This window comes from Saccostrea echinata, unplaced genomic scaffold (genome assembly GCF_033153115.1).
Source record: "Saccostrea echinata isolate AGI-Se365-2 ecotype Australia unplaced genomic scaffold, CSIRO_AGI_Sech_v1 ptg000056l, whole genome shotgun sequence".
Taxonomy (NCBI): Eukaryota; Metazoa; Mollusca; class Bivalvia; order Ostreida; family Ostreidae; genus Saccostrea; species Saccostrea echinata.
This window is the reverse complement of record NW_026889805.1, coordinates 4,537,230-4,559,198: the sequence shown is the minus strand read 5'-3', so window position 1 is coordinate 4,559,198 and position 21,969 is coordinate 4,537,230. Positions and strand designations below refer to the sequence as shown.

The 21,969-nt window shown below is 34.7% G+C and overlaps 1 protein-coding gene across 1 annotated transcript; it reads left to right on the top strand.

The window, feature by feature from the left end:
• The first annotated feature begins 1,073 nt into the window (after positions 1-1,073).
• On the top strand, positions 1,074-20,803 carry LOC133173092 (uncharacterized). The gene is made up of 16 exons (XM_061308012.1): positions 1,074-1,428; positions 3,806-3,876; positions 6,281-6,467; positions 7,162-7,236; positions 7,773-7,864; positions 8,125-8,198; positions 9,324-9,385; positions 9,802-9,885; positions 10,849-10,913; positions 12,097-12,174; positions 12,483-12,543; positions 13,154-13,298; positions 13,685-14,286; positions 15,892-15,942; positions 16,073-16,162; positions 20,462-20,803. Exons 1-16 carry the CDS (start codon positions 1,183-1,185, stop codon positions 20,579-20,581), a joined length of 2,103 nt encoding a protein of 700 aa, XP_061163996.1. The 5' UTR covers positions 1,074-1,182; the 3' UTR covers positions 20,582-20,803.
• The last annotated feature ends 1,166 nt before the right edge of the window (positions 20,804-21,969 follow it).

Below are 21,969 nucleotides of genomic sequence, written 5' to 3'. Positions count from 1 at the left end.
GTAAAAAATTTAGTTTACAATTAATTTTTAAGTTTATTGATGAAAATAACTAATTAAGTAAACGCAAGAGAAAACAGAAAACAGCGTTATATATACATTGTATGCTGTGGTGTGAAGAATTTCCCCACGAAGTATATACAGATACAACTCTGCTAAAGAATGAGATAGTGATACATGTACATATTATATTGTTTGATTGACTTTTTAAATTATTTTAAATTTTGAATTCAACCTAACACTTAGTTCTATGTGAATATTTTTATAGGGATATAACATCATCATATCTCCTAAAATTAGAGTAGAATACTATATACAGAACAACTGATTACTTGAATTTTACAACAAAATTTGAAGTGGAAAAGGAAGTAATAAAAGACCAAAAACACACCTTTGAGTTGGTTTTTATTTCTAGACGTACCACATAGGTATTTAAAATAAAGAAGGACAACAACCCAATACTCGTACTAGTAACGATATCGATTAATGGATTTATTCTTAATCACTAGATACAAGGTTTTCCCATATCTGTAAAATGCTACACTGCATAAATTTGATCTACAAGTAACTGCAAGAAGTAACATCGATCTGTGTAAAGCCTTGCTATAAGAAGTTTTGAATGTTTGAATTATTCCACTACAATTTTTTTCATTATTTCAGAACTTCATTAAAAGGCATTCTGAACTGGCTTTGTGTCTGATATCTGTATGAATAATTTTGTAGAGCGTACATTGTTACTACGCGAATCCTTTACTCGGTACCTTGAGTTAATGAGAAAATGTGACTTTGAGTATCAAAACAGAATGAATAGCATCTCATGGCTATGTCATCGAGTTCAGTCAAATTCAAATGATTAAAAGTTGGCCCATTCTGGTATATAATGGAATAAATATGTTGAATACTTCAAAACATGCGCTTTGATAGGTTCTTTCTCTTTCATGGTTATAAATGCCAAATTAGAGAAGGTTCCTCGCCATGAAGGGACTTTTATTATCGGAAAGACATTGAAAAATAAATCACACAATACACTGACCTGTGGCGTGCCGTTTCTGCAGATATTTAGAATGACTGGCAAAATATACTCTTGAAAAAATGTCGTTTGTAATTTTTAGGACCGTTTCGTGACAAAGTGGTGGATATTTGAAGCACATTGGAGACGTGTTGGAAATCAAACCAGAGGCAAACATGGCACTGACGATGTCTTACGATAGTCAGACAAGGAATCTGTTGAGTCAGGCAATGCAACAGACTTCACGCTTCAAACAGCAAGTGTTGTGGAAGGATGCGGTGAAAATAGTGAATACTAATCAAAACGTGGTCAGAATGAGGCTGATAGATAAAAGGCGGGAAAACGCCAAAGTCAAGGCTAAGGTCAAGAGAGACATTCTCGGCAGACCCCAACTCATAGAGTTCTTAGGATTACCAGTGTCAGTAAGTATTATTAATATCTTACTTAAGTATATGTGCATAAATGTGTTGCTTAAAGATAGTGTTATGTAGAGTAATCAACAAAACATACGTAATATGTTAAAGTCGCTGTCCTCTGATGACAAAATTATTTTGGAGATAGAATGAACAAGATTTCACAGTTACAAGAATTGCAGTGATGTAATCTTAAATAAATATTACAATATCGTTCGCATTTATCTTGTTCTTTTTTGTGTTTGAAAGGCAGTGTTTTTCTACACATTTACAAGATCAAGAAATGTCCTTATAGATTGATCCATGTCACAAAAGGAAATATTTTTCCTACTAAATTGCATTAACATTTCCTCACACTCTATTCCGTGATATTAAAAAATGTAAAATCTCTATCTATTCCGTTCTAAATCCCCACTGCACTGGAGCTTTGATAGATCATTGGATGTTTAAGGTAGACTATGCTTAGCGTTCAGTAATCGGCTTCGATTTGGGTGTCAATCAGTTCGGCTCCTTTTCAACATTCTCGCTGAACATTCTACTCCATGCAGACAACGTTAATAGTGATTCAGGATAGCACTGGGTTAATAAAGTTGTCTGCCTGTTTTCGCCTAAGCGGAGTTATTTAATAAATCTTAGCATCAATTTAAATAGTTGCCAATAAATCTATAATTATGATTCAAACTTGATATTTACATTTTGTTCAGCGAGGACCACCTTTGATTGAATGTCATTTGGTTTCACAAATGGCTGGGGAAGTGAGGCATTGTGAAAGCTCCTTGTCTTCAAACAACTTGTTGCATGTTTACCATAGAATAGTAAACACTTTTCATTTCGTCTGAATGTATTTCTATTAAGGTTGACACCTTTGATGTTCATTTTTTCGGGATATGATGATTACAGATTGTGTACAGTATATTATTCCTTTTGTGTGTGTTTCCTATGTGTACCGTTTCCTGATTTTTTTCTTGCCGATCAGATTCATGAATTAAGACTTATTGCCAACAATCTCTTAATCGTCTTTAACAAGTCTCATATAAATGGGATAACACATTAAGGTCGCTTTACCTCCAAATAGGATTTAACGTAATAGTCATTTTTTTTCTCTCGCAAAGTGCTGACGGATCATCAAAATTTGGAACTGCGACCAACTTTTTAAAAAAAAATTCAATCACCAACGATTGACGGAATCGATTAAATACATCCTCTAAATACGAGCTATCTTTGCACCCCACTGTGACGTGTCATTGTTCTAACAGACGTTCGGCAAGCAATCAGTATCTTTTAATCTTCAATAATGTACAACAAAGACACTGGAAACAGTCTTGGTGGACTTTAATAAAGACAATCCGCTGTGTCGAGAACCGTTGTCAAGACCTGAAAAATTGCATCTTTTCTTTTCAAAGATTTTAAATCGGATTCAGTGACAATTTGCAGGGATTACTTCTATGGATATTATGAATTAAGAGGGACATGAATGTGCTGTACATGTGTCTTTAAATTTATGTTGTGGTTGATCTGACCACGCTCCGAAATGAGTGAAAACGAAGAAGACGAGGAGGGATTCCAATCCCCCAAACCCCCGCCCTTTAAGAGAGCGCCCAGTTTCAGTGTGGTTATTGACCCCATGGACGAGCCCTGGGAGTGGCCCGCCAAACAGGAAAAGACAGAAACAAACAGCGACGACAGTGACGATGATTTTTTCGGAAGAGGAAGTTCGGCCGGCAATGAGGAGGTGGGGTGGCGCTTTCAGTTTGTCCTTGTAGGGGTCTTTGGATTATTTTTCGTGGATAGTATCCACACCGGTATTCTACACGGAATATATCATTTAATGTGTACATGTATACCGTCAAACTATTTCATGGGTTCTTGTTAAATTTCTGTAAAATTCACCTAAAGTGAATCAACGTTTAATATAATTCTGTATATCAAAGAGATAAATGTTTGTAGTGTCGGTTTTATAGAGCTTAAGGTATCCCGGTTGTCAAGTTTTGTGTATGGTGGTCTTGCTTTACTGAGTTTACTGTGTGTATAATTTTTATGTAATTTCCAGATTGACCGCATTGAAATATAAGTACTTTTGTCGACGTGTTAAAGATGGCCTGAGGATTTTGATTACTAATGAGATTATGATATTATACATTATGTTTGACTTGACCTATATAATGTCATAAAATAAAATCTACGAGGCATTTATTCTGAGATTGTATTAACCATGGACGGCTACGATAATTTGCCATGTTTAAGTGAAGTGTGAAATGATTCTAGAATTTTTATCATTTCTCGTTTGTTGTTTAAGACTAGTTTAAAGTGTATGTACTTGAAAAAAAAAGAAAGATATTTTTAATGCAGAAATTGACATGAATATACTTTACTTTGCTATTTTTAGCCCTATATAAAGTTTCGAAGAATGGCTAGAGCAGTAAAAATGTTGATTGGAGTTTGTCACGTTTGTCGGAGGTGAGTACAAGATCTACTGCTAAAAATAGCAGCGATATCATAACTTTGAAAGAAGGGTAAAATGTTCCCAGAAATTATTGAGAATTTTTTCGTGATAATGTTTTTAAAAATAATGCAAAATAAAATATTTATAGTTTGATATCACATTTTTATCAAAGGACAATTCTTGATTCTTTCTCAAGTTATGAGCAGTTTTCATGAATTACGTGTACTTACCGTTCACTTTGTAAACTTCCTGCCGATTACTAAATGTTCTAAACGAGTGCTTTGACAACAGAAAGCCTATTGTATACGTGTATTATTAAAGGATTGCAAAACTAATGATACTTCTGAAAAACTGAGAATTCCATTGTCTACTTTATTTTTATTTTTTATTTTTATTCTAATTATACAAAATATTGTCCAGTTAAAAAGGGAATTTAGCAGATGGAAAGACCTGCTGGGGTTGGGAAAGTAACTATTTTTCTACACTCAGTGTTGTTCTCACTGATCAGATATCCAGCCTTCTTTGGTTTACTAGGCCTACCGATTCCTTTCTTGTACTGATATCCTTTTCTTTGTCAATATTTTGTACCACACAGATAACATAGACAGTGAAACACTTAGTATCTATACTTATAAATTAATAAATTTTGCAAATAAACTCCAAAACGGGTGCACCAGAGTTCTACTTACTCCTCTAAGAATACACACGATACAAGATGATGTCCGTAAACTATATTTAGATTTCACTTGCATTGTAAGTATCGTACATTAAATTAAAAAGTCTACTTCTATTTTCTATAAACAGCCATGAAATAGCAAAAACGTGAGTACGGTGGCGTTTCCGGTTGGCGGATCAAAGTTACTGTCAATTTTTAATGAAACTGACAACAAGCAATCGTTTATTTATTTCCTTGAACGTCATTACTGAATTATTCAATCAAAACTTGATTTAAATGATATAAAAAAAAATAAGTTGTGATAACCGATTAAAAAAGGGAAATGTGTAAGTTATTTTCGTCATTCACCGATCGTAATATTGACGGAAGCTTCTAGAACATCATATAGCATCGAGCCCGATGTTAAAAAGAAAAAAATAGCTTTTGTGTAAATGGTCATTGAAATAATGGTAAATCATTGATAACACTGTAAGTTGTGAATATATTTATATATCGAAAGACTATTACATATATGTTGTAGGTTTTCCTAATAAATTTATCGGTAAAATTTGTATATATTCCTCACTGAAAGCATCGTGGCAACGAACCCGAAGTACAATTTGTACTTCGTAATAAACTTGCTCACATGAAAAGAGAATATCAATGAATAAGGCATTATTCAAGTACAATTATGTTGTATAATTTTGTGCTTTAATTTTTTTTCTGAATACAGTCTTTTGTATCAAATACTCGGCCTATTCCAGTGGCGGATCCAGGAATCTTCAAAAAAAAAAAAGGGGGGGGGGGCAACCAGTTTGGGGTTGGGGCCCACGGACACACCAAAAAAAAAAATGATTTAATAAATTTTACGTATATTTTGGACAGAAAACGGGAGGGGGGTTGGGCCTCCCTCTAAATCCGCCAGTGTATTCATAGGGCGTTAAATAAAAGCTAATTTTTACACAGGTACTTTTAGGTCTTGGATTATAAATACATGTATGTATACATGTACCTTATTGATATGTAAAAAAAAAGAAAAAAAAAGAGGTAAGATACAGTTTTTACACATCAATAAGGTACATACATATTTATAAACCATCCAACAAGTACCTGTGAATTTTTACCAAAAAAAAATCTATTTCTCAGTAAAATGTGCATATTCACTGCTTTTATTCGTGAGGGAATTGAAAAAAGAGCATTTGAAGTACAATATCCATAACATAGTACATTGTGTATAACAGGTTTCACAATAAACGTCAATTAATGATTTTGTTATTTAAGTTTTACGGGGGTTGGGGGGTGGGGGGGGGGGTGGAGACGTACTTCTCCTTCATGCGGGATTTTGAACAAAGTATTTCTTCCTGCTATAAGCCTGTAGGCTGTCAGTAGAAACTACAATATATATATTATTAGATTTTTTTCTGTCGGTAGTGGTATAAATTCAATTCCCCGCGCTTGCGCGGGATTTCATATAGTTTCAGAAATATTACCAGATTTTACAATCCCTTGATAATACATATCTTAAATAGGCTCTCTATTCTCAGAAGCACTAATTTTGAACAACAGCAGCCAACAGGAAGTATATGATTTATAAATGGGAGGTTATTAATGAAAACTACATGTATCATAAGTAGTGGGTATTGTCATTAAATAAAAAAGTAACATTTCATTACATGTTATTAATCCAATATTTAGATAAATGTATTACTTCTCAGTAACTTCTGGAACTCTATATGATACAATTTGTTTTAACTCTTTATTAGCCTCTTGGTGAATTCTGTTTCCCAAGAAAACTGGTTCTCGTTGCTGGATAATCTCGTTGCGGCAACAACGCTACAGCAATCGCAAAAGAAAGGAAGGGCTTTTGTTGCACTGGTCACCACCGAAAAACACAAAATGGAACAGCTGACCTTTGACATCAACGATTATAAGCAACAACGACATACTAAGGTTCAGCATTCAAAATGTTTTTAAGCATCAAGTTTTTGAATATTTTCCGGATAATTTCTGAGTAATTTAAGGTAAAGTTTTATGGCTGTGTGAATACAATGCATTGGGCATAAAAAGAAATAATATTTGATATATCATACAACGTTTCATGAATGATTTTATGGCTGTTTGACTGGCGGCGGAAGATCGTTTCGTCAATAGCACTTTAATTGTTGATATGTAGCCTTTTATGTGTAACTTTAGCAATGTTTTAACCTTAGCAGTAATGAATCAATTATTTCGGTATAAAATTCAGGCAACAAGATCTTGTTAATCCCCAGAAAAAAACCCATTGTTTATGTGGGATGGCCACAATTCTACATGTACTCCAAGTTCTCCATACAAGTATTTGATATTACGTTTCTAACTGCGTTTATTTATCCATTGATGTCATAAAAGTTTGGTGCCATAGACTTATCTTGGCAGGAATGTAGAGTCGAATTTACATTGAAAAATCTTTGGAATGTCTTTCCATAAAGGAAACTCAGAATAAGGTTGTTTTTAATACGATTCTTGACTCTGTTTTCGAGTTGACTTTTAGATTATGTCATTGTGTCAGTTTATGAGTTGACTTGATGCCTTTTTAATCATCTTTTTTTCTTAAATACTTTGTTTACATTTAATTAAATTAAACAACAGTATGTTTTTGAATTAGGATTTGTTTACGGACGATCTCCGGGAGATAATGAGGCAGAGACCTGGAACAAGGAGCCCTGAACAAATCATGGAGGTATAGTTTATAGTCAAAGAGTTTGTGAGGCGAAAGCAAGATCCTGACTACTTTACATCTGTGTATTGTGGAAAGGAAAATTGTTTTACATGTATTTCAAAGAGTAAAGAAGGGGATTTAGCACCAAATTGGGTATCAAAAAAGGAGTAAACTAAAACCCCTCAAGTTTCTGAGGTATTCTTCTGAAGAAGAAAAAAAATAAACTTCAAGGCACCTATACTTATAGTTTCAGTGCTTGTGACGTCACAATCATTACCAGTATTATATACATGTTGTAAAAAAAATTTGTAATTTTCATCTGCACTATACTATCTGTCTTCAAGACTTTGAATTCAGCAAGAAAATAATGTAAATATTAAAGCTGAAATAAACCTGTTAGAAAATGAACCTTTGAACAAAATACAAGATATCAAAGCATAGAATAAACTGAATTTCTTTAAAGTTATGGTGATTCGATCAATTATTTCGAATATTGCAAATGACAAACTAATTATTTCAGTAAATGCATAATATAAAGCGATTGAAATGTGTTGTAGGTTGTGAGAGTACTTAAAGCCATGTCAAAGCAATTCTGCGAGTACTCTTTAGCAGTTCAGAAAAAGATATGCCAGTATGCCTTTTACGACAAGTATGTAACATTCAGAACTAAGATTATAATACTTAATGCAGGAGACTATTTTTACAAATTTTAAACAACTTCATACAAAGTGTTTTACAGTAACTGTATATGAAATCACACTGCGAAAACCTCTTTTCCAAGACTTTTCATTCTTTCATGAAACTGTTCTTTAGAATGACAAATATGGTTTATACAAAATGTGAATATGTGGTTAAATCTCCATCAATTGCAAATCAAAAACGTGAAAAGATGAATTTCTATATTTTCAGATACCTCCACAACCGTGTAATTATACGGCGGGGACTCCCCCCAGATGGAATCTATTTTGTCATCAGCGGAACTTGTAAGTATTTATCAGCGATCTAGACAGACTGATTACCTAACTGTACATTAACCGTGGGTAAAGATGAAACAAGTAAATTAAGTACTATAGTACTTATGAACATACATGATCTTTCTCCTTACGTTATGTGTTTCTATAATTGTTACATGTCGTCCCCACCAGATGAACATTGTGACCGTTAGAATGTCTTGACATTCAATTTTAAGGATCTTTCTCGTTCATGTTTTTCATATATTTTCTGTATAGTTTATATTTCCTCTCATTGTTCATTTTTCTCAGTTTAATTCACTGTAATCCTTGACTTCTGAATAAGTAAGGGCGGATTTGCTGCATTCTTTCCCTTCCGTGTGTGAAGTACATGTATATATGTTTATTTTAAACGCTTTGACTGCAAAAGGGGTGCATTGTGTTACGGAATGGAACAATGCTATCTAGCTATTTACCACTACGGCATGATATTTTACATCTTAAAGACGGGTATTTAAATCTGATATTTTATCACATACAATTAATCACAATGAAGATTTAAAGTCTTCAGAAATAATAGTTAAGGCTTCATAATGGCCAGAATATTATTCTTATTTACTTAAACAACACAATGAACTGAATAAACATTTCTAATTTCCGCCGTGCCCTGGTCTCTAACTAAAAGTTCATTATGTCCCATGTACTGTCATATTTATAGACAATTATTCACACCGAAGTCTTTAAAACGAGTTTAAGGAAAACTAAACATGTCTGAGATTTAATAGATAGTATTTTTATCGGTGCAAATTGATTTCTGGTGTAATCGAGGTCACAAAACTAATTGTTCTGCCATATCCTGAATTTGATTTCTTCTTTGAAACTACATGCAACAACAAAGCCTCATTTGATAGGACCTCGTGTGTGATGTAAATCGTAACTTTTTATTATTTTTCATAATTGAACTGTAAATTAGAAATCCTACTGAAAACAAAGGTAACGTTTCTGATAAGGTCGAACAACGTGTTGTCTGGAGGCAATTATATTGATATTATTCGCTCCAACAGATATTTACGAGGAAATTGTGAAATATTCCGATTTTTTTTTGGATTCTGTGGGAGCAGTAATTAGCTTTAATGATTGATTCTGTATTATTTTTAGTGATCAGTAAACCTGACGACAAAAGAAACCCGGATGAACTCCATGCCGGAGAAAAGTTTGGGGTGAGTAAATTAAATATTTTAACCTAATAGAGAATCATTTTATATAAAATAAGGTTTTCATGTGTACTTTTTCTTACTAGTACTGCTTGTATAGGGTCCTCGAAGTTTCCAGTTACTAACGGTACCTTTAGATCGCTAGTCATATCACTGTCAATGCTGTAATACCTTTGTTGGAGAAGGGATTAGTAAAATACTTATAGACAGACAACAGAACTCCGATCGAACAAAGCAGTCATATTTTGATGACCATTGTCACTCTTTTAAGACCTTGTCATTAGAAATTCTCGTGATGTTCAACAGAGATTGACGATGTTGGAGGTCTCCTTAAGTCTGTATAGTAAGATAGGAGGTCTCCATAAGATAGGAGGTCTCCTGAAGTCTGTGTAGTGAGATCGGGTATCTGTGTGTTGTTGCAGGAGGAGGACCTAGTCTGCGGCTGTGGGAGGAGGGCTACGGTGATCACCAGACAGGAAGTGGAACTTCTATTCCTACACAGATTTGTGAGTACTTCTACTGTCCTAATATAAGCATCAAATTGGTATTGCTTTTGAACTCTCATTTTTAACGTCTAATGAAGTTCAGATTTAGAAATGAAATGGAAGTAAATCAAAAGTATTTACAAAAGGTATGAATTTCAACAATCTAAACCTTAATAATTGTTCTCTAGAAACTAAAAAAAGAATTTAAAGATTCAATTACCCATTTAAAATTCAATGTTGACTGAAACCTATGATATGGCGGTATTTCTTTGGACATAAATTTTCCATTAGCCCAAGGAATCTCCCTTTTTCCAACAAGCAGTTATCAAATGAAACGGACCAAAGTAATATTTCTTAATACAATCTTGATCGAATTCCTTTGATCTAAAAGTTAATTTTCCACAACACATATATGTGCAAACACTTGCAACCTAATATGTTTGAAGATATAACTTGGAAGTCTTGAATTGATTGCACTTGATAAGTAAAATCTGGATGCAACTAAAATGATCCTACGTAATCCAAAATAAAATTAAAAAGAGTTAAAATATAGACGGGTCGATATGGCAAAGCGATATAATTCCAGCGAGTGTCTGTTTATACGCAATTCTTATCTGGCCAAAACACTTATTCAAGATACTCAAGAATTTTTTCATAAAACCAGACATATAGTTCAATCCACGTTTAACTGATTAGAAATAATTGGTTAAAAATCAAATATGCCCTTTAGAAAGCTCCATAAAGTCAGTCTAGAAAAAATAGCAGTGGCTGACATGTTATTGTTTCGCGGTCAATGTCGATAAGAGCGTGTGCCGATTCTTACTTGATATGTATCACAGGTTTGGATTTAAATGCATGTTCTCTCTTCAATTAATTGACAAAATGCTGTTCATTTTTAACATTATTTGAAAACCCACCAAGAAATAATTCAGTGATCAAATAAACGCAGTTTCAGTGAAAAGTTGTGATTTTTTTTTTTTACAGGATTATATGGAAATCTTCGATATGGCAGCGGATTGTAATGACCCAAAGAACTTGAACATTTGTCGGTAGGTTAAACATGGACCACGTGTTACAACACTAATGATGGACATTTGTGATTAATTCATTGCATCTTTGTTTTGTTTTTACTTTTTAGCTCACCTAAACCGAAGGCTCATGTGAGCTTTTCTGATGAAAATTTGTCCGTTGTCTGCCGTTGTTGTCGATTACTTTCCACAATTTCATTTTCTTCTCCAGAACCACTGGGCCTATTTCAACCAAACTTTGCACAAAGTATCCTTGGGTGAAGGGTATTCAAGTTTATTCAAATGGTGGGCCACGCCCTCTTTCAAGGGGAGATAATTACAAATTAGTAAAAAATAAATGGCATCATTTAAAAATCTTCTTCTCAAGGACCATTAGGCCGGGAAAAATGAAACTTATGTGGAAATATCCTCAGGTAGTGTAGATTCAAATTTGTTCAAATCATGACCTTCGGGGGTAGGATGGGACCATAATCGACGATCAAAATTTTACATAGGAATATACCGGTAAAGGAAAAATATTTAAAAATCTTCTTCTCAAGAACAGCAAAGCCATGATTGGTCATATTTATATGGAAGCATCATCAGGTAGTGTACATTCCAGTTTTTTTTTTTCAAATCATGAGTGGGGCCACAATGTAAGATCAAAGTTTTTCATAGGAATATAAAGGAAAAATCTTTACAAATATTCTTCTCAAGAACAGCAAAGCCATTATTAGTCATATTTATATGGAAGCATCAACAGGTAGTGTAGATTAATTTTTTTCTTACCGTGATCCCTGGGGGTAGGACGGGGCCACAATGGGCGAGCAAATTTTTACATAGGAATGTATAGGAAAAATCTTCTCAAGAACAGCAGAGCCATGGAATACATAGGAATGAAAAAAATCTTCTCAAGGATTGGTCATATTTATATGGAAGCATCCTCGGGTAGAGTAGATTCAGGTTTGTTAAAATTATGACCCCCGGGGTAGGATGGGACCACAATGAAAGTTCAAATTTATAGGGAAAAAGCCACAGTTTGTCAAAGAAGTGTGTACACATCCTTATTGTAGATTCAAGTCTGTTCAAATCATACCCCTTTTTTAGTATACGTTGGGGCCATATATGCATTTGTACTTTTTTAAGTACTGGACTAATTTCTGCTTTTTCTCCTAGCCACAGTGTTCAGGTGAGCGGTGTGTACCATGGGTCTCTTTTTTTGTAGCAAGGATGTGGTGCTGCGACATTTTCCACTGGAAAAACTAGAGGAGAATCCGGGAACGTGGAGTACGCTGAAATACAGGTATGTGTCATTATTAATACTTTTATTTGTGACTTTGATAGGACAGAGTACTTGACTGTATAGTCAAATAAATGTATGAACATATAGTTTCTATCTCATACATATGATCAAAGTTAAAAGACAATGACAAACGACCAAATCAATAGAACCTTCTTTCTCATCGGTTTGGAATTTAATGAAAAAAGTGTTTAAATGAAAGCTCGAAGTTTAAATATATGTAGTAGATATGTTTCGGGATCTATTTTAGATATTGTTAGGTAAAATAATCTATATTCCATATTTGATTCAATATTTTGGTTGATATATAGATATGGCCGCCTGATAGTCAAAGACAGCAATGAAATGGAATGGATTTATGTTATCTTGTCTGTACGTATCAATTTTCGGATTTACATTACAAATGTAGTTCTTCACCGAAGTCTTCAGACATGGATTTTCATTTCTAAGAGTTAATTAAATATCGAACTTTGATTGATTCCTTCAGTACATTAAATTAAAATGTCATAAAGGGAACTTATTTAAAAGAAAGTCCCGGTTATAGGGAACAAATAAAAATTCTTGGACCGTTTGATGTATCAATTTTTAAGGAGAAAAATATTTATGAAGAACTTATCGGAATTATTGGTTAAGGAATCATTCTGCAGTTTGAATTACCTGTAAAACAGACAATAAAGTCTGTTTATATATAAACTGTTATTTATCTTTGAGAGCTGGAAAGTAATTGTTATATTTTCAGATTACATACATTTTCCTTACATTCTTAATTTTAGTTCAAATTGTTAGTAGGACACAAGATAATAAAGTGGATATACATACATTTGTATGCTGGTTTACACATTCTTAGAGCTTTCTTGGCTTGATATTTATGCTATATACAAATGTCTCCAGAAATCCCGTGTAAGCAAGTCTCAATAATTGATTGTTTTGATATAATAACAATCTGAGTTAGGTATATCAGGTATATCACGGTGTATTACAGGGAGAAGCACGTGTGATAGCCCGGCTAAAACCGGACACCATAGACATCAAGGCTAGAAGGCAACAGATTCAGAAAACAATTGAACAGGACTCACCCTTCTACAAGAAAAAGAAAATCCTCAACTTTGTATCTGATAGAGCGCATGGTATGTATCTTAAACTGGAGCTAGTTAGTGATACTTCTAGAATATTTCTTAGAATTAAACATAACATTAAATGTTACTAAAACTGTGTTTCATTCATCTATTCAAGGTTTTTCAATAAAAAGAAAGCCTTATCAACTACTTTTGGTTTCAATGGTGTTTAGAGGGCTGTGTGGTCATGGCCATTTTTAGACCATTGAAACCTCACAGAAAAGAAAAACCTTGTATAAATATATAGGAAATAACATTAAATATTATAGCTAGAACATGTTTTTTTTTTAAAAATAATAGTTTATGGCAAGAAAATCACTTTAATATTTTTAGATAGATCTGTTGGGTAATTTGTTGACCACCCAACCTCATATCAATATTTGGTACCTTTTTCCTAGTAAAATCAAAGTATAGTCCTGCTACATATCATCCTGGGTTACGGAGAGATTTGATGTCAGCGCCACCTGCACCAGGGCACAGGAAGTGTCTTGATGACATAGCATATAAAAGTGTGCCAGACTCTCCCAATGCTGTGAAGTCAGTGCGCGGATTCCTCAGATCCAAGTCAGAAATCATGGACAGGCAAACGCAAAAACTACCTAAAATAGAAATTAAAGAAAGTGATGAAGTGGAGTCTAAAGAGAAGACAGAAAACGAGGAAAACATAAGACCTACCTCAGTCGTGGGCGGAGAAACTGTACAATTAACGTTTACTGAAATATCTGCTGACAAAAAGTCGTTTTACCAAAGAACTGGTCGTAATCCAGGAAACAGCAAACCAAGACCCAAATCTGAAAACCTGCATATGGTGAAAAAGAAACGTTTGACACACGAACAAATGATGGAACGACTACAAATGGCAGAACGCAAACGATTAAAGGAGAAATACACAAACGCGCCAAATATCAAACCACAACGCGTGGTCATCACTCATGAAAAAGAAACCGCAGAGCTTCCTGCATTTGTACAGGTGGAAACGCTTCATCCAGGGCAAACCTTTGTAAGTGCCATCTTACTGAAGTTATATAAATATCAGAGTTCAACTCTTAAAAGAAGGAAATGTCCTATGATAATTTACATTATTTTCACAAGTATCATTTAAATAATCATTTATCAAATTTGATCAAAAAAGATCATGGTTTAAGGACAGATGATACAAACAACCTTTTTTTCAAAAACCATGAAAATAACAACTTAGTCATGCTTATAGAAGTAAAATGAATAAGTTTAACCGCATAGATTTTAATTTTACATTCAAAATTTTACAATGTCCTATAAAGGGATAAAAAATTGTATAGATTTATAAGGATGGTTGTTCCTGTTTAAAATCAAATTTCTAAAATTTTAAGAAATTGTAAACGTTTCTAGGTAGAATTTTGAACATCATACATGTAGAACATTTAAAATTCTACCTTTCTAGGTAAAAATTGAACATCATAGAACGTTTACAATTTCGTAATATTTCAGAAATTTGATATTTGTATCATTTACAACCAAAATAGGTCCTAAAAATATAACTGTTACCAATTCAGGTATATATTTTTTTGTTTTTATCATCTTTCCTTTAACAAAAAATTACGAATAGTTGCATTGGTTTAAAGTAGGGTAGATGAATATTGCAAAATTGAGATGTAAAACAGTTAATATGACTGTGTCTTAGTAGCTGCATTGAGGAACAAACAATAATATAATTTAGTGTTTTTACATCATACATATATTTGTTATTGACATATCATAAATAACAAATATTTCAATGAAGTTCATTTGTGGACCAGAGATTTTAGAACTTCGATATCAGTATCAATGTCAAGAGACATTACTGTCATATATTTCTTAGATAATGAAGAAAATTAGGAGATCATCGACCTTGTAACCTGACAAACATGTGCTGGTATATTTTTTAGGTGTTTGCTTTTTCCATATGATTGAGGAATGTATTGGTTGATAACAATACGGGAAAGTTAAGAGATCATTGACCTATTAGCTTGACAAATCTTTGTACTTGATATGTTTTTATCTTGCTTCTTCACATTTTCTCATATCATTGGGGAAAGATTTCCATAAATGTAGGACAGCAAATAACACCTTGGTGTTTATTACATATGGAGCATATATTTATTTTAATATACGGTACTATAATATACAGTAACAGAAAATGTTTGATAACCTACAAAATCATTTATTAAAACAGATTCTATTGTTCTAGCGCATTTGATTTCTCTAAAATACGTTGGTTTAGCTATTGTTTTTGAAAGGTTCTTAGAATATTGGTATCTATTCTAGCAAGGTGCGTTTCCCCACTACCTGCACCATTCTGACAAATTAAGGTTACGGACACAATTATAAAAGACGTACAAACTTAAGACAGGCCAAATTTTCACACACAAACAAGCACAATTTCTGTAATTTCTAAATCTCCTACCCTTTTCTTTTAACAAAATTACATACATGAACCCATACAATGTCTTTTTGACAGGGTTTTATCCAAACTTGTGGGGTTTTAAAAAATCAGGCGATATTAACACATGGGCATCCATTTCAATTTAGGTTGCCATGTAAGGAAAATTTAAGTTATTACCGGTATGTGTTTTTTTTCTCACTACAGGGACTTCGATCTTGCTTAGAATCCTACGAGAGAGGACCATCAGTGAGTCTGGTAAGTAAAGCAGCTTAATAAATCTGAAACATTATTTGGAGTTATGAGTATTATGAGTGATTTAAAGTTTTTTGTCTTTAAAAGGATAGGTTAATCATGATAAATAAATACCGACATGATGAATTTGTAGGTTAGTGGAGACTGTGAGGTGCTAGCTATCAACAAGAAGTTCTTCCTACGTCACTGTGATGACGCCATGTTCAGTCTCATCAGACTAAAGGTAAAACTAGAGGCGTAAGGATAGAACAATTCAGTCTCATCAGACTAAAGGTAAAACTAGAGGGGTAACGATACAACGATTCAGTCTCATCTAGCCTGGTTCCCTGGCTCATCCTTGCCAAGGCAGGAGAGCCAGGTGGATTACAATCGATGCTGTCCCTTGATTGGTCAGCACAACTCGCGCTTAATCGTGTTTTTTGTGCCGTTGCCGTTAACCACGGAAATAAATATTGACGTCACAATGATGCATTATATCGACGGTGTAGAAAAATACGACGTCACAATAAAATTCTACACCGGAAGCGCAGCTAAATTCGACGTCACAATGGGCTCAGATTCAGGGCAGATTCGCCCTGAATCCATTGTAGTCCACCTGGCCCTAGTGACGCGGAGTATACGAAGCATAACAGGGACAGGGAACCAGGCTAAGTCTCATCAGACTAAAGGTAAAACTAGAGGGGTAACGATACAACGATTCAGTCTCATCAGACTAAAGGTAAAACTAGAGGGGTAACGATACAACGATTCAGTCTCATCAGACTAAAGGTAAAACTAGAGGTGTAACGATACAACGATTCAGTCTAATCAGACTAAAGGTAAAAGTGGGATTATTGATAGATGTGTAATGATACAACAATTCATTCTCTTCAAACTAAAGGTAAAACTAGGATTATTGATAGAGGGGTAACAATACAACAATTACGTCACATCAGACTAAAGGTAAAACTGGGATTATTGATAGAGGTTTGACGATACAAGAATTCATTTTCTTCAAACTAAAGGTAAAACTAGGATTATTGATATAGGGGTAACGATACAACAATTACATCAGACTAAAAATAAAACTTGGATTATTGATAGAGATGTGACGATACAACAATTCGTTCTCTTCAAACAAAATGTAAAACTGGCATTATTGATAGAGGTGTAATGGTACAACGACATATCGATCGATTCGATCATGAGTTGTCTTGATATATTTGTATCATATCGCCATTGTCGTACGTGTATTGCGATACTGCTTTCGAATTTCTTCTATTATTAACTTTACAAACACTAATTTATAATTCAATTACATCAGCGTGAGATAGGTCAGTATTGAAGAAAAACATGTCCCAGTCTTTTTTGCCTTGTCATTTCTGTTATTCAGTATTTGTTAAGCTAAATAGGCTTTGTTACTGATAATAAAACAAAGAAATACAAAAAAGGGCTTTGCGATGTGCTCTGTGATACCAAAGTCTAATTAAAAATTGTCATTTGGTCCTAGAAGTCCATTTGTATTTACCTGTGTTGATCCACCTTTTTTCCCATCTTTTAACGGTTTTTAGCTCACCTGAGCTGAAAGCTCAAGTGAGCTTTTCTGATCACCCGTTGTCCGTCGTCCGTCCGTCCGTCTGTAAACTTTTCACATTTTCAACTTCTTCTCAAGAACCACTGGGCCAATTTTAACCAAATTTGATACAAAGTATTCTTGGGTGAAGGGGAGTCGAAATTATTAAAATAAAGGGCCAAGTCCCCTTACAAGGGGAGATAATCAAAAAAAGACAAAAATAGGGTGGGGTCATTAAAAAATCTTCTTCTCAAGAACCACTGGGCCAAAAAAGCTGAAACTTATGTGGAAGCATCCTGGGATAGTGTAGATTTTAAATTTTTAAAATCATAATCCCCGGGGGTAGGGCGGGGCCACAATAGGGAATCCAAGTTTTACATTGAAATATATAAGAAAAATCTTTTAAAATCTTCTTCTCAAGAACCACTGGGCCAAAAAAGCTGAAACATATGTGGAAGCATCCTGGGATAGTCTAGATTTTAAATTGTTAAAATCATGACCCCTGGGGATAGGGCGGGGCCACAATAGGGAATCCAAGTTTTACATTGAAATATATAGGAAAAATCTTTTAAAATCTTCTTCTCAAGAACCACTAGGCCACAAAAGCTGAAACTTATGTGGAAGCATCATGGTGTAGTGGAGATTCTAAATTGTTAAAATCATGACCCCCGGGGGAAGGGCGGGGCCACAATAGGGGATCCAAGTTTTACATTGAAATAAATAGGAAATTTTTTTTAAAAAATCTTCTTCTCAAGAACCACTAGGCCACAAAAGCTGAAAGTTATGTGGAAGCATTCTGGGGTAGTGGAGATTTTAAATTGTTAAAATCATGACCCCCGGGGGTAGGGCGGGGCCACAATAGGGGATCCAAGTTTTACATTGAAATAAATAGGAAATTTTTTTTAAAAATCTTCTTCTCAAGAACCACTGGGCCAGAAAAGCTGAAACTTATGTGGAAGCATCCTGGGGTAGTGTAGATTCTAAGTTGTCAAAATTATGACCCCCGGGGGTAGGGCGGGGCCACAATAGGGAATCCAAGTTTTACATTGAAATATATAGGAAAGATTTTTAAAAATCTTCTTCTCAAGAACCACTGGGCCAGAAAAGCTGAAACTTATGTGGAAGCATCCTGGGGTAGTGGAGATTCTAAATTGTTCAAATCATGACCCCCGGGGGTAGGGCGGGGCCACAATAGGGAATCCAAGTTTTACATTGAAATATATAAGAAAAATCTTTAAAAATCTTCTTCTCAAGAACCATTAGGCAAGAAAAGCTGAAACTTATGTGGAAGCATCCTGGGGTAGTGTAGATTCTAAATTGTTCAAATCATGACCCCCGGGGATAGGGCGGGGCCACAATAGGGATTCCAAGTTTTACATTGAAATAAATAGGAAAATTTTTTAAAAATCTTCTTCTCAAGAACCACTGGGCCAGAAAAGCTGAAACTTATGTGGAAGCATCCTGGGGTAGTGGAGATTCTAAGTTGTCAAAATTATGACCCCTGGGAGTAGGGCGGGGCCACAATAGGGATTCCAAGTTTTACATTGAAATATATAAGAAAAATCTTTAAAAATCTTCTTCTCAAGAACCATTAGGCAAGAAAAGCTGAAACTTATGTGGAAGTATCCTGGGGTAGTGTAGATTTTAAATTGTTCAAATCATGACCCCCGGGGATAGGGCGGGGCCACAATAGGGAATCCAAGTTTTACATTGAAATAAATAGGAAAATCTTTTAAAATCTTCTTCTCAAGAACCACTGGGCCAGAAAAGCTGAAAGTTATGTGGAAGCATCCTGGGATAGTGTAGATTTTAAATTGTAAAAATAATGACCCCTGGGGGTAGGGCGGGGCCACAATAGGGAATCCAAGTTTTACATTGAAATATGTAAGAAAAATCTTGAAAAATCTTCTTCTCAAGAACAACTGGGCCAGAAAAGCTGAAACTTAAGTGGAAGCATCCTGGGGTAGTGTAGATTCTAAATTGTTCAAATCATGACCCCCGGGGATAGGGCGGGGCCACAATAGGGATTCCAAGTTTTACATTGAAATAAATAGGAAAATTTTTTAAAAATCTTCTTCTCAAGAACCACTGGGCCAGAAAAGCTGAAACTTATGTGGAAGCATCCTGGGGTAGTGGAGATTCTAAGTTGTCAAAATTATGACCCCTGGGAGTAGGGCGGGGCCACAATAGGGATTCCAAGTTTTACATTGAAATATATAAGAAAAATCTTTAAAAATCTTCTTCTCAAGAACCATTAGGCAAGAAAAGCTGAAACTTATGTGGAAGTATCCTGGGGTAGTGTAGATTTTAAATTGTTCAAATCATGACCCCCGGGGATAGGGCGGGGCCACAATAGGGAATCCAAGTTTTACATTGAAATAAATAGGAAAATCTTTTAAAATCTTCTTCTCAAGAACCACTGGGCCAGAAAAGCTGAAAGTTATGTGGAAGCATCCTGGGATAGTGTAGATTTTAAATTGTAAAAATAATGACCCCTGGGGGTAGGGCGGGGCCACAATAGGGAATCCAAGTTTTACATTGAAATATGTAAGAAAAATCTTGAAAAATCTTCTTCTCAAGAACAACTGGGCCAGAAAAGCTGAAACTTAAGTGGAAGCATCCTGGGGTAGTGTAGATGCTAAATTGTTAAAATCATGACCCCTGGGGGTAGGGCGGGGCCACAATAAGTATTAGAAGGGGGAAATCTGGTAAAGAACAGCATGGCCAAAGTTACTCAGGTGAGCGATGTGGCCCATGGGCCTCTTGTTCCAAGTCTTTCCCTCTTTGCTATGGAAAATCGACCAACGAGCGACATATCCCCTTTCAAACAATCTGAAATTAACCAGTACAGTACTTGTATTGCAAAATTGAATAAATGCATCTTTGTTACAACAGAAATATGAATAAACGCATCTTGTAACGGCAGAAAAACATGTTATTATCAGTCAATAAATTGTATTTTTTCCATAGGCAAAGCCTTTTCCACAACAGAGTGAACTGGTTGATCGTTTAGATATAACGCTGCAGTGGGACGAATTCAAACAGGAGACATTGAGGGACTATCTCAGGAGGCGGATCAGAAAACACTGATTATAGGAAAGACTACCTCAAGGGGCGGATCAGGAAAAACCATGATTATAGGCACCAGTGATCAAGGAAATAATATCAGACTCTTAAAAATTTCAATGTTCGGAACTGAGGATGAAAATCGACGCAATATTTCCCATAATACAGCAATTCTCGCTGGGATTCGTGCTGTGGAAATTGTGTGTACCTTTGTGCTCCCCATTCAGTATTATTATTTATTTGAATATAAAACGGAAAGTCAATAGATTTTGAGTTTTTTAATTCTCGTAATATCTAATAATGTAGAAATAATGAAGGTCAAATAGTGTGACAATGCCTTGTCAATCCACACAAATCAGCTTTCTACAGCTGTTCCTTTGGTAAACGTGCGTATGCTTTGTTCTACACATCTTGCTTTTCATTGTCTTGAGAATATTTATTTTCCAATCTTCAAACATTATCGTTTGGGGAGGTGCTGTAATGATATTGGGTGACCCCAGACACATTACATACTTTTTCTCTATTTTCGTAATATTTCTTTCATCTTCTATTCATCTGTAGTTGTTATCTTAGATTTTAGCCATCAGAGTTCCCTTATACTAGTGTATATAATATATTTCTTATTCCTACATCACAGAGGCACTGTTTCACCACCTTTCACCTATGTTCTTCACAACAACACGATCCTTCTCCAAAAATTTTGTCTCTGGCTCGACTATATAATCCGAGCCTCCAAATGTATCCCTGGCATTATTACTTCACTCCTAGGGGGAATACAAATATTAAAAGTGTTCTTCTAACGACTACTTCAATATACCAATAATCGTGATGCTTCCTTCAACATGTCCTTCTTTCCTACGTTGATGTCTCCAGTGCTTAATATGAATTCTCCGTGGTTTTCTACTAGATGATTTCTTGATGATGTATTACTGTTTTTTTTTTTTAATTTTCTCTCTAAGTTTCCCTTTATTCCTAAGTTTTGAACAATTCCTAAGAATGTGCTTTTTTCCTTGCAATAATAACAAACCACCCCATCACTAGCTTTCTTGAGTGGCCATTGTGATTTTGTATGTCTTAGACTCCAGTTTTGATAAAGAAACTGTTTAAAAGGGCAACTATCTAATAGTATTAGTTCTGTTGACAGTGCGGATTTTACACGATGGCATTCTGTACTCTCGTTCATCACCTCGTTACTCAGTTCTATGATAAGCATTTACCTCTTATGCAAGCCGGATTGCATACTTTAAAAGATTTTCATGTTTCATGTGCAAGTGCAAATCTTAGGTAAGCACTGCATATATGAACGTAAATCAATCTACAAATAGCCTTTCCCAATTTAGACGTCTCAGAAGCTCTTTGTTTTCCTCTCTTTTATCTGCGCATGGTATAGTTCAGTCTGATTGGGCAGCGCA